Source organism: Phyllostomus hastatus, unplaced genomic scaffold (genome assembly GCF_019186645.2).
Source record: "Phyllostomus hastatus isolate PE091 unplaced genomic scaffold, TTU_PhHast_1.1 phas_contig_40, whole genome shotgun sequence".
NCBI lineage: Eukaryota > Metazoa > Chordata > Mammalia > Chiroptera > Phyllostomidae > Phyllostomus > Phyllostomus hastatus.
In genome coordinates this window covers 41971241-41985043 of record NW_025333872.1, presented here as the reverse complement: position 1 = coordinate 41985043, position 13803 = coordinate 41971241, and the positions used below count along the sequence as shown (strand labels likewise).

At 42.5% G+C, this 13803-nt stretch overlaps 1 protein-coding gene across 7 annotated transcripts in view; it reads left to right on the top strand.

The window, feature by feature from the left end:
• Positions 1-10142, top strand: part of MDN1 (midasin AAA ATPase 1) — a 139026-nt gene extending 128884 nt beyond the window's left edge. For 4 of the 7 annotated variants that reach the window (XM_045842555.1, XM_045842553.1, XM_045842554.1 and 1 more), the window contains 9 exons: positions 748-914; positions 1782-1871; positions 2780-2895; positions 3531-3705; positions 5482-5555; positions 5659-5773; positions 6615-6678; positions 7713-7855; positions 8593-10142. In XM_045842555.1, coding sequence (XP_045698511.1) covers positions 748-914; positions 1782-1871; positions 2780-2895; positions 3531-3705; positions 5482-5555; positions 5659-5773; positions 6615-6678; positions 7713-7855; positions 8593-8781 — 1133 coding nt within the window. In that variant the 3' untranslated portion in view covers positions 8782-10142. The remainder of the gene's footprint in view (positions 1-747; positions 915-1781; positions 1872-2779; positions 2896-3530; positions 3706-5481; positions 5556-5658; positions 5774-6614; positions 6679-7712; positions 7856-8592) is intronic. The other 3 variants (XM_045842556.1, XM_045842552.1, XR_006786102.1) reach the window with 2 other exon arrangements.
• Positions 10143-13803: the final 3661 nt, after the last annotated feature.

Below are 13803 nucleotides of genomic sequence, written 5' to 3'. Positions count from 1 at the left end.
GAGTGTTCTGGAAACTCATCTGTATCAGTGAACCAGCTGGCATTGTTGTGAGAGGCTACGTTCAGCTTTGGTAAATTCTTTTTGAAGACACTTTGAATGTGTTTGCCCATTTCATGATGGGTGATTTATGAGCACACCTGCCCACACTGCATGAGTGTTCAGTTTTTGACCAGAATGGCATGATCCTCAAGTCCCACTCTCCCTATTCACCCTATCTTGCCCTGAGTGACTTCTTTTTGTTTCCCTGGATGAAAAATGTCCTCAAAAATGTTTTCCCAAATGAGAAATATTTTGCCAGTGTGAAAGAGGTGAAACAAAAAATAGCAGAAGCACAAAAAGGCATCAAAATCAAGTTCAGAAACTGTTTTGAGTAGTGGAAAAGATATCTAGATAGGTGTATTGCATCAAATGGAGAGTACTGTGAAGGTGACTGAAGTTTAAACATACAAGAATAAATACACAGTTTTTTATAAATAAATTCTGCTTTTGGGGGGGAGGATCTCCCTTTGTATATTCTCCCCTATTCCTGCCTCCTCAGAACAGCCGTCTTCATGGAGGGGAGGAGAAGTTAGGGAAACAAGAATTTATTTGGTAATGAGTGTTTCAGAAAGACCCAGTGGACCAACATCTGGAAGTGTGCTGAGGAGTGAAGGAGTGAAGTTTGATTATCAGGATTGACAGGCAACCACGAAAGCTCAGTCTTTATGTTACTATGATCGTAAGTAAAACTCTGTTTTTGTATGTAAGTAGGCTTTGATGAGATGGAGATGGAGACCAAAACTGTTAAAACAGAGGAAGATCAAGATCCCAGAACAGACAAATTCCACAAGGAGACAGAGAGTGAGAAACCAGAGAGAAGCCGAGATTCGACCATTCATACAGCCCATCAGTTCCTTGTGGACACGATTTTCCAGGTGCTAAAAGGCTGACAAGTGGTGGGGGCTGGGAGGTGATTAGGGTAGGGGAAAAATCTTTCACAAGTTACTGCTTTAGTAAGTTGACAGAATGTCATTTTACATTCCTTTTAAATCTTTGTCTGTAGAACTTTATGGAACATCTGGTTGTTTTGGGGCATCATATCCTTATCAGAATTTTAGGATCATCAGTATGACAGGTGCTCTCTAAGCAGATAAAACGCTGTTCTCAGGGTCAGTCCCAGGATTACAGCAGGTGGTCTTGAGCCCTGGCTGGGCTGGGATGGTGGGTCTCTTGGGCCTCTGCCTCTCACATCTCCCATCACCATGCTTGTTGTATAAGGAGCCTACAGGATAGTTAACAGTTTGCATTGGTTAAGTAGCAAGATTCTTTGACTCAATGAATGCATTTAGGAAGACCTGAATAACTGAGTTGTTTTCGGTAATTATTTGAATTAAGGACAGTCTAGATTGATCAGAGAATATTTTCATTATTGATATTGATGGGAATTTGGTCTTGTTTCGCTGGGATTGATTTATAAGTGTTAAAATTTCCTTTATCCACACAAAACAGTGTACAGATGATATATTGTATAACTATATACCTAAAACCTATGTAATTTTATTAACCAATATCACCCCAATAAATTCAGTTAAAAAAATTTCTTTATCCATCTTGTCTCCAACAAATGGAAAGCAGAAGAACTGTTATCTGGCACCTTTTTACTGTGCCATTAAATTTACTTAAGTTTGCTGTCTCAGAGGTATGTACCTAGAGTTCATACTGCAGGGAAGAAGGCAGCCGGACAGTGAGTTGGCAGTTCCGACCCGGACTGCCTCTCATCTGTGGTTTCTCCTTCTTCTTAGCCCTTTGTAAAAGACATCGATGAGTTAAGACAGGAGCTGGAGAGACAGCTGGAAAGGTGGCAGCCACATGAATCTGGAAACCCAGAAGAAGTAAGTCACTGGTATTTTCATACAATATCTTGACTTTCATTAAAGATATGGTAAGTTTAATGTTATAGGTTCTTAGTTTCAATAACCTTTGTAAAAGGGACCAAGTATATGGAGAATGTAATTACATCCCTGAAACCTAAGGCTGTCCATTGCTTTCTGCCTGTTTTGCCACTAGTCCTATAGGTTAATCAAAACAGAGAAATGGATAGGATTAATTTTTTAACTTCTGTTGCTCACTCTGGAACAGGTGTAATAGATGTCACAGTGGGTACTGTGTCATCCTCAGAGTAGGAACGTTGCCAGCCAGTGTCAGGTGGACGGGAATCACACAGAAGTTTTCTTTTTAATGGCCTTGCGTTCTAAATTTGCTGTATGTGTACGTATTTCGGTTTTATGTCTGGTAGCATCATCCCTGCCCCATGTGTGTGCCTGCTCTGTCATAGTTGGCAAAGAAAGTCGTGGAGCTTTGTGTCCAGGAGGTAGGCAGGCTGTTGGATTTCTTACTTGGGAGATCTGCACTTGTCACTTTTGCTTTTGAAATACAACCTTGAGAGTCCATGATTAAGTGGCTGGATCTCCTGGCTCCAAAATTACCTGTTCACAGCTCCCTCTCCACATGAAGGGTACAGGTTATACTCTGTGACTGATGTGAATAAGGCATCGAATTCTAGTATTTTACTGTCTTGTTCCATTCTTTCTCAGTTGAAACTGTATTGTGGTTTTGGTGGGGGAGAGACATTTTTATTTAAGTGAATTAGCAGCTAAGAAAACCTTGAAAGGTGCTTTTGATGAGAAAGTTCATGCAAGTTACTTTCTACTGCTTAGTGTCACACTTTCATCTTGCTGTAATGACTTCGGTTGGCTCTGCTCCTCTCATGGTAACTTTCATGTTGTTGCCGTTGTCGCAGGAAAAGGCTGCCGCTGAGATGTGGCAGAGTTACCTGATGCTGACTGCACCTCTTTCACAACAGCTGTGTGAGCAGCTTCGTCTCATATTAGAGCCCACCCAGGCAGCCAAACTGAAGTAAGTCTCCCTGGGCGCCCTCAAAGTGCCCTGAAAAGATGGCAGTGTTGCCTTTTTCATTGAGCTTAGCACTTAACCACTTACCGTGGCTGGCGTTTCTTTGCCATTTCTGCAGTGCAGGCACCAGTATGGCGTTCCTTAGCCTGTTGTCATGTTGGTGTCTGCCACAAGTTTCTGTGAAGTTTGGAATGGATGCATTCTCTCTGATTCATTAATAACTTAATGGAAAACGGGCTGAGCCTTGGTAGTGCTGCACACATTGCTGCTACACGTTGGGTTCCTCACGTGTCGCGTGTTGTTCACCTAGATCTTTCAAAGATGGGTCCAAAATCATGTTCAGAGACCAGAAAAGAGAATCCAAGTCAGCGCAAATGTATTTTTTTCTTAATTTAAAAAAGTCTGTTTTTTGGACCTAATTATTACTACCACATAATAACCGGGTTTTTTTTGACTGCTGATCAAGAAGATTTGGGCCTTTAAACCTCAATCACAGGAACACCTCATTGTGCCAGGTTATTGGTTACTTGGCATAATTGGTTATAAGGTATTATGAATGTGATTTCATCCTTTAAAAAAAGTTCTCAAGGGGTGAGCAGTTTCTAACTCATCTTTGTCCATTTGGGTGTATTTAACAGAGGAGACTATCGAACTGGGAAGCGACTGAACATGCGGAAGGTTATTCCGTATATTGCTAGTCAGTTTCGAAAAGACAAGATTTGGCTTCGAAGGACCAAGCCCAGTAAACGCCAGTATCAGATCTGTTTGGCTATCGACGACTCTTCTAGCATGGTAGACAACCATACCAAACAGGTAAGAAAGAGGTTCCCAAACACCAAACCACATCCCATGAGCCATCACGTTTTAAGTAGGACTTTGGGAAAAAACTTTGAAACGACAGTCTTTTCTGAGATTGTGAAGACTGTGTTAGGTCATAAGGGCAATTTCAAGATGTCTCAAATATTTTTGACCTCTTACTATAAATTGTTTCTTAACCTTGCTATGCTGTTGTCTAGCTACAAGAGTAAGTAAATCTGACAAGTCTGTTATTTTCCACAAAATGCAGTGTACTATCAAACTGTTCTTTAGACGATACACATAATATTCGAGTCTCTTTTTAAAAAATGTATTCATCACACATTCCTTTAACCTTGAAATTATCTACAGTTAATGTTCTATCAGTATTAACAAGGTTTAGGGGTCTGAATAGAATTACTTACGATGCCATAAATAATGTCATGGATACTGAAGAGTGTGCTCTTTTTTACAGTGAAGCTATTAAGCAGCATGAGCCACTGAGCAATCTAAAATCTGTACATAGGCTCTGTTGGAAGAAGTTTAACTTGGGTTCAGATGCCGCCTCCCCACTACTGCATGACCCACTGCAGCATGTCTCTGGGCACTAATTACTTCTTCTTCTTTTTTTAAGATTTTTATTTATTTATTTTTAGAGAGGGAAGGTGACGCGGGGGAGAGAGGGAGAGAGACATCAATGTGCGGTTGCCGGGGGCCGTGGCCTGCAACCCAGGCATGTGCCCTGACTGGGAATCAAACCTGTGATGCTTTGGTTCACAGCCCATGCTCAATCCACTGAGCTACGTCAGCCAGGGCTAATTATTTCTTAAGAGTCAGTCTGAGAAGTGAGGATTGTAACAGTGCCTCCCTCAAACTCAGAGTTGTTATAAAAACTAAATGAAATAATGGATGGAGAGCACTTGGTTTAATGTCTACCACTTGATAGGTGTTCAGTAGCTGTCAGTTGCTATAATCATCACAATCAACATCTTTTTGTGTGAATTTAAAATTTAAAACTGCTATCTTGTGCATAATTAGAATTGGTTTTTAAAATCTTTTTTCAAAAAGTAGTTTCTTATGGGTAAAAGATTTTATTTTTAGAGAGGGAAGGGAGGGAGAGAGAGAGAGAGAAGCATCAATGTGCGGTTGCTGGGGGTCATGGCCTGCAACCCAGGCATGTACCCTGACTGGGAATCGAACCTGCGACACTTTGGTTCGCAGCCCGAGCTCAATCCGCTGAGCTACGCCAGCCAGGGCCAGAAACTACTTTTTATGCAGTCAAAAAAAGGAAACTTCAATTTAAGGACCAATTGTCTCAAGGTCACTTTTTTAAAAAAAGATTTTGTTTATTCTTAGGGGAAGGGAGGAAGAAGGAGAGGGAGAGAAACATCAGTGTGTGGTTGCCTCTCCTGTGCCCTGCACCAGGGAACCTGGCTTGTTAACCCAGGCATGTGCCCTGACTGGGAATCAAAACAGTGACCCTTTGGTTCGCAGGCCAGTGCTCAGTCCACTGAGCCACACCAGCCAGGGCTCAAATCACTTTTATTGTTGATGTTAGAACAGACCTTTCCCACCAATGTAATGAGTTCTGGATTTCAGCATTTGTGGTTTTAGCCAGGGCCTAGGGACACCAAAGCTTTTGGGCTGGTTGTGAGTAGCCATAGTGATGGTGTTCTCTTAGGGGCCATACCAAAAAAAAATGTTTTCTGTGGCAGTCTTGGTGTGTAAAAGGTTGAAAAGCACTGGTCTAGAAGGTAGTCTGATTCCTTTAACCCTTAACTTTCTATTTCACAGCTTGCATTTGAATCTTTGGCTGTGATTGGAAATGCTCTCACCTTTCTGGAAGTAGGTCAGATAGCAGTTTGTAGGTAAGAATCACTTTTAACCACACTGGGAACACTAGCCTTCTGTGGTTATTTTGTTCATGCGACAAAAAAATAACCCCATTGTATTTGGCTTTTCTCCCCCAAGTTTTGGAGAGTCTGTAAAGCTATTACATCCATTCCACGAACAGTTCAGTGATTACTCAGGATCCCAGATTCTACGACTCTGCAAATTCCAGCAAAAGAAAACCAAGATTGCTCAGGTATGCCAATGACATCAGATGTCTTCTGCAGTTACTCTTCTCATTTAGGGGAGAAATGGTTTTAGAACACCTTCCGCCCATTGCGATATTAGGACTGATAAAATTTACCATACAGAGCAGTCATAAACTCCAGCCTGTGTACCATGGGGATGGAAACATCCTTTGCACCCATTATTAAACATGGTGTAACCTCTTTTTCTCTGTCTCTCAAAGATCATTTTGACTTTGTAGCTTTTTTTTTTTTTTTTTTTGCTCCTTATTTTTCTGAGAGGTGTGTTTGTTTCATTTTTTGTTTTGTTTTGAAAATTTTGAAAAAATAAACCATCTCCGAGCACTGTTATCAGGTGGGTCAAGGCCAATTTCTCTGCCCTGCTTAGCCTACAGTAGAAATGATGTAAAACTAAAGCTAGTGACTTGCTCAGGATGACATAAGTTCAAAACACAGCATGGGACAGTAATTCCAATGACCTGATTCCTGCTTTCATTTAGCTTCTTTATGTTGCACTGGGCATTTTGTGTTTTCTTGCCTCTGTTTTTCTACATTTTTCTTTTTCTTTTGTAAAAAGACACATTTAGTTTATTTGGGGGGCTTCTTCAGCCAACTAGTTCTTTTCCTTTGGAGTGTCTGGTAGCACACTGGAGTGTCTGCCAGACACACAGCTGTTTGCTAGTGCCCGTACCTAAGGGTAAATGCCAAGCAGTGTCCTTCCCTGCAGGTGGCTGGAAGGAGCAGCGACCTGAGACGGTTACTGACAGTCCCTTGTGTGTCAGAAATAACATTAGTTCTGACAGTGGGAAGAGAGCTTGACTAGTTTTCTGATTGTTTCTGTTTCTGGTTTAGTTTTTGGAGTCTGCAGCCAACATGTTTGCAGCCGCTCAGCAGCTCCCACAGAGCGCCAGCCCAGGTGAGCTGCATTCTTTCACCTTTGGTGACAAACAATTTTCTGTTGTATTTGCAAGCTGCTTGTTTCATCTCACTGTACCCGTCACCATCTTTCAATGTGTGTGCTCCACAGGGAAAGAAAGGAACGGGAGATGGAGAGGTATTAGGCATTCATGGAATATTTCACTCGTTCTTTCAAAAACTTGTACTGAACCTGTACCCACGAGGCTTATAATCAATGAAGGAATTAGACACTAAGTAACTAATTTATATTAACTAGTATGTACTTATTTACTAGATTGACAGTCATGAAAGGAGCAAGTTGTGTGGAGTTAAGTATGACTATTCTGTAACATTTTAAGAGGAAAGTAGAGGAAGCTGCTACACACAAGGTCTTTATCTGGCTCTTTGCAAACACCTGTCATGATTGTACCGGGGAGAAACTGCCGGTGTGCAGCAGGTCTTCATGTTTCACGAGACCTGGTAAACTTCTCTGAGAGACAGCCACCCTCAAACCCGACAGTCTTTTGCTGATAACATGACATAGCTAAATATTTTTAAACATTTTAATTCTCCATTTATTTTAATGGTCCCTTCCCAGTTTTTAAATCGATTTCAAGAAAAAAATTACAGAAATCAGGTACAAGACATTGGCAAAACAGTAAGTCAGTTCCAGGGTTCCGACGGTTACTTCTAATGGCCCCAATACTGCATTTTTGTATTTTATAGCCAAAAACATGTGTTTTAGTTGTCATATGTGTTGCTCTCCAATTAGGAGATAATCTGTCTCCAATCTGAAGACATTCCCTGCAACATTATTGGGAGATGTTTAATTGACAGGAGCTACGTGTGTGGGTGCAGTCCCTGGCTCAGGGACAGATCTAACAGAGGCCCCTTTACTTCGGCCTGGAATTCATCAGTTCTAGACAGTCTGGTGTTAGTAGTACAGAAAAAGCCTGAACTTACTTTTATCTTACTTTTGGTAGTTTTGAGTTAGTGTTAAAAATGGATTCCTGTTGTTTCCCTCCTCCTCCTCTCCTGCTCTGTTTACTGCAGACACCGCACAGCTCCTCCTGGTGGTCTCGGACGGACGCGGCCTGTTCCTTGAGGGTAAAGACAGAGTCCAGGCGGCCGTCCAGTCTGCCCGCAATGCGAACATCTTTGTCATTTTTGTTGTGTTGGATAATCCTAGTTCACGGGTGAGTGACGACTAAAAGCCACTTTGCTGAGGGTAAAGTGGAGATGCTCTTCAATGTGTTCTGTCTGAAGCATGGCCTGGGTGGCACCGTCCCAGGCTCTTTACAACTATTTTCTCATTTGGCATTAACCCACTGAGGTGGGGATCATTCCTACTTCAGTGAAGGATGGAAACACAGGTCACAGGTAACAAGTAGGAAAGCCAGGATTCTGACTCCAGAGTCCATCTCCTCTCTGTGCCAACTCTTGGTAGTGGCCCTGTCCCCGTGGAAATGTACACAAGCCCTTTCCGGTCACTTGTATCAGCGGTGCCCTTCTCCAGGCAGGAAGACCAGTCGGCAAGTGAAAGACACTCACAGGGCAGTGCTCTTCCAAGGGAAGCGTTGTCTCCACAGGGCAGGTGAAGGCCTAGAGAGCAAATGGAAGATTTAATGTGAATTATTCCAAGCTGAGAATGACACACAGTCACAGGGAAACTGGGTTTTCATATGTTCCTTCCCCCCGCTTCTGGTGCCTGTTCTAGAAGGGTTTCGGAAAGATCTGCTTTTTCCTCAGCGAGAGTTCTGAAAATGGTGTTTTACTTTAGTGATGAAAGTAAAGCCACTTTCATCACTAAAGTGGCTTTCACACATGCAGGAATCACACATGGACAACCTAAAAACTGACAGCAGAGAGACCATGGAAGAGCCATCCAAGGACACTGACTTAACTTTTATTTCAAAATGTCTTCTGTTGACAGGATTCTATCTTGGACATTAAAGTGCCAATATTTAAAGGACCTGGAGAGATGCCTGAAATCCGATCCTACATGGAGGAGTTCCCATTCCCCTTCTACATAATTCTTCGTGATGTGAACGCGCTCCCTGAGACACTCAGCGATGCTCTCAGGCAGTGGTTTGAGTTGGTGACAGCCTCTGACCACCTGTAGACCAGAAAGAACACAGTCCAGAGCTGAGACTTTAAGCCACGGTCAAGATGGCATACTTCTTGCCCAGGTGCTCCCTTTTAGATAATTGTTTCTGAACTTGAAGCTCTAAAATATATTTTATCTAAGAATTCACTCAACAGCTACAAAAAACTTTATCATAATGTGCATTTTCACGTGAGTTCAGAGCAGAGAAAATTCTCAAGTTCCTTATTTGCCTAGGCTACTCTTCTGATAACAAACCTGGGGCAGCGAAGGAGCAGCGGGTGCCTGGTCTGTGCCTGAGAGAAGGTCAGCCCCACCCTTGGGGCCCAGCTGTCTGCTGTTCCTCGAAGGGAGCCTGGACACCTGCCTTGAGGAGAGGCTGCCAGGAGCACGGGACTGTGCCGGGCCTTTGGAGAAGGGCCTGGAGGGAGCTGTGCTTCTGACCCCACTCTGAGGTTTGGCTCTGCCAAGCCCACTGTGTGCATATAAGAGCTGTCAGGTGGCTGAGATGGCTGCAGTTTTCAGAGTCCGAGTGTGTGTTTTCTTACTGTGCTTCGTGTGAGGGGAACCACCTTCTCCAAGGGCAGGAAGCTTGTTGTGTGTGTGCTCAGAAAGCATCCGGGCATCGTGGCAGCTCAGGTAACCGGAGATGGCCCTTGGGCTCTGTGAGAGTGAAGTGGCTCTCAGAGTCCTTCACATTTTGCTGCTTTGGGAGACTATGCAATGATGGGAAGATGATTGTCCCTTTGTGTGTGTGTTTTTTTTTTTTTGTCTTTTTTTCTCATTTCATTCTTTTGGTGCCATAGTCCCTGCTATTGTAGTAATTTATTTCTGTAGTTCCTTTTTTCTTTAACAGTTAAGGTCAAGAATCAATCTTCACACTGCTTTCAAGCTTGACTGAGCCAGTCTCATTCTGAAAAACATAGGCTGTATACAGAACTAAACAACTACATCTGCTTTTTCCCTCAGTCAAATAGTTTTTAAGGCAGTTTTTACTTGGCCAGAAAGCAGTGCTTGAATACTTGAAACTCCATGCTGTGTTCTGTTTAAGTTCTGTCAGACTGTTGTTTTGTAGACAACACGCCATGATGTAATTGTCTATCTCCACGTCTGTTACCACATTACACTGTGAAGTTTGCCACCCTTTTTGAGGTGGTCTTCGAAGACACAGATTGCTTATTGTTTAACCAAGTGTCCTAAAGCATGTACCTGATGTTGTATCATCATTTTTTATTCTAAAAAGCTATGCAGCTTATATTCTGAAAACTATTAAATATATATATACACACCACTGGTGAAGTAACTTGTGACCATTCTCAGTGAACTAAAGAGAACTGTTGAAAGGGTGGTGGCCTGGTCTGATGGGGCCCCACAATGTCGGTGGCTTTACCCACAGTAAGGGTTTGTTTCTTACTTGTTTCCATGGCAGTGCATGGTGAGCTCTGGCAGGCTGGCCTCACGGTATAGGAGACATGGTGACTTGGCAAAAACACTCAATGGCTCGTAAAGATTCTGCTCCAAAATGACACCTCTCTCCCACTCAGATTTCATTGGCCAGAGCCCTCTATGGGCCAGAGAATTACTCTTCCAGCAGGGTTGGACCTGGTAGGGGAAGACACCAACATTATGACAGTGATGTGGTAGTCTGCCGTATCCACCTTTAGTTGACAGGGCCTCCAAACCAGAGCTTCCCAAATGGCGGTGATTCCCTTGGCCCAGAATAATGCGTAGGGCCTGGGACAGTAGGAGCTCCAGTAAGCAGCGGCCCAAGAGTGCCAGTTTCAGCTTGTGCTGTGACGGGGAAAAGGAGGCATGGGAGCAGTTGTAGACGACCTATCAGGAACGGACCAAGGTGGGGGTCAGTAGACCCTGGCCCCAGTAAGAGCATGAGTCACTTAGAAGGTACCAAGGGTATGCTATTTTTCTCACACTCACCTGCTACTCAATCTTTACATCCATCTTAACTTTCTTCATGCAAACTCCAATCTTGCCTGCTCTAACTTCTCTCCTCTGGCTGCACTGCAGCTGGAATTTTTTATTTCATAGTCTCAAATATTTAATGATGCAGAAAATGGTCTTCAGTAAAAAGAGCTAGATAGAAACACCTCCCTCCACCCCCACACGCAATTTAGAAAAATACCAGATGAGATGGCAGCACAGCATTACTAACTTCTGGACATTTATCCTGTTTTCCTTTCCCCTCTCCTCTGACTGTACTGGAGCTGGAATTCTTTTAAGTCTGTAGCCTGGAGTATTAAGTGGTATCCCAAACTCACCACTTTGCTAGCTTTACTTTGTACTATCCACAACATCGAAGGAGATCTTTCAAAAGTTCTTCCAGAGGCCCCTTTGCGGTTCCTTCTCTCCCTGCGTCCCACTGCACACTATTTGATCTGATCACAGCAAACCATGGGGATCCTGGAACCTGCTAACGTTCCATTTGTTCTTTCATCTGGAATTTTCTTACATACTTGCCTTTCTGACAAGCATTTAGCTCTGATGAGCCCTCGGGGAAGAATGAGCTCCCGTATTGTGAACCCTGACATCTGTAATGCTTTCCTGAGTTTGTATGTCTTCCTGGCCAGAGTGCGAGGCTGAGGGCAGGACACAGGTGGGACTGACACTACCACAAGTGTCTAGCATAAGTGACTGTTTCTGGATGAGAAGAAGAAAGGGGATAAAAGTATCTTGGAACACTCAGTTTTAATAAAGCTCTAAGATGATTGGAGGGAAATGACACAGAACATTTCTAAGGGTCATACAGAAATTAAGAATATAAGATTTGTAAAGGAAACTACAGGGGAAAGAGCATAAAATGGAATAAAGATCTCTTCAATAAATGATGTTGGGAAAACTGGACAGGTATGTGCAAAAGAATGATACTAGACTACCAGATCACCCCACACAAGAATAAACTCAAAAGTGGACAAAACACTTAAATGTAAGTCTCAAACCCATAAAAATCCTAGCAGAAAACTAGCAGTAAAAGCTCAGACATCTCTTGTAGCGATAATTTTGCCAAAAAATCTAGGGCAACGTGAAACAGGAAAAAATAAATGGAACTACGTCAAACTAAAAAGCTTCTGCACTGCTAAAGAAACCAACAAAATGAAAAGGGAACCTACTGTATGGGACTGTACCAGTCCTGGCTGGTGTAGCTCAGTGGATTGAGTGCGGGCTGCAAACCAGAGAGTTGCTGATTTGATTCCCAATCAGGGCACATGTCTGGGTTGTGTGCCAGGTCCCCAGAAGGGGTACACAAGAGGCAACTACACATTGATATTTCTCTCCCTCTCTTTCTCCTTCCCTCCCCTTCCCCTCTAAAAATAAATCTTAAAAAGTAAAAACAAATTTTTTTTAATCCAACCCAATACCAGGAAAACAATCCAATTTAAAAATGAGCAAAGAACCTGAATAGACTCTTCTCTAGAGAGGACATACAGGTGGCCCACAGACATGAAGAAAATACTTAATGTCACTAACCATCAGAGAGATGCAAATTAAAACCATAATGAGATATCACCTCACACCTGCCAGAATTGCTATCATCAATATATCAGCAAGCAACAAGTGCTGATAAGGATGGATGTGGAAAAGGGGAACCCTAGTCACACTGCTGGTGGGAATGCAGACTGGTGCAGCCATTGTGGAAAACTATGGTGTTTCATCATAAAATTAAAAGTAGAACTGCCTTTTGACCCAGCGATTCCACTTCTGGGAATATCTCCAAAGAATCCTGAAACACCAAAAGAGTATACGTACCCCTACAACAGCCAAAATCTGGAAATAACCTAAGTGCCCATCAGTAGATGAGTGGCCAAAACACTGTGGTACAGCCCTGGGTTTGGTTGGTTGAAGCATCATCCCATAAACCAAAAGGCTGAAGGTTCGATTCCAGGTTTGGTCCCTGGTTGGGGTGTGTGTGAGTGGCAACTGATGTTTCTTTCTCTTCCTCCCTTCCCCTCTCCCTGAAATCAATAAGCGTGCCCTTGGGTGAGGATTAAAAAAAAAAAGAAGCTGTGGTACATCTTTGGCCATAAAAACGAAGGAAATCTTATCTTTTGCAACAGCATGGATGGACCTGGAGATTACTATGCCAAGCAAAATAAGCCAATCAGAGAAAAACAAATACCATATGACCTGTGTAGAACCCAACGCACAAAATTGACGAATGACATAAAAATGGGCATGGGTACATGGAACAGAATGACAACTATCAGAGGGGAGGGGAGAACTGGATGAAAGGGAAGGGATTAGTCAAAGGACATAGATGCGTAACTCATAGACACAGACACCAGTGTGCTGATGGCCGCAGGGAAGGGGAGAGGTGGGGGGAGGTGGGCAGAGGGGAGGGGGAAGGAGAACATCTGTAATAGGTCCACAAAAATAAAGGGGAAAAATATAGAGAGGAGTCTTTCTACCAGATAACAAAAATTAAAAACAATATATTAGTTCCAGGTAAATAATCCTGAATGAATTACTCAAATCCTAAGAGAATTTTACCCTATGGGCATCACAAAGTCCAAAAAGGAATAATTAAATGGTATCAAAATAATAGTTTAGCAGTTGAAAAAGAACAATGTCCACATCATACCATTAATCAAAAGCTAGATGGAATATTTTCAACATTAACAATGAAAAAGCATGAAAAAGCCTCAGAAATTGTACCCTATTATATGGAGACTTAAAGCTATATAAAAGACCAAAATTAGAAATAGCCCTTAGAAAATGAGAATAAAAATTTTATTCAGCATTCATGGATCAAAGTTATGACAACTCACAAAATAAGCACAACTGAAAGTGATCAGGGATATTTAACCTCACTAATCAAGGGAAAAAAATGAATTGTTGGGAAAGTGGTCATGGGGTAAGCCTGGTAATGTTCGGAAAGCTTATTAGAGTGCTTACATGCGGCAAAGCCTGTTGTCAGTATTTTACACATACAACTCTGAGGGAGGCGTGTCACCTCACTTCACACACAGGGAGAGGTTAAGTAACCAGAACACAGATAGGAAAAGGGAGCACCAAAGATTCCAAAAA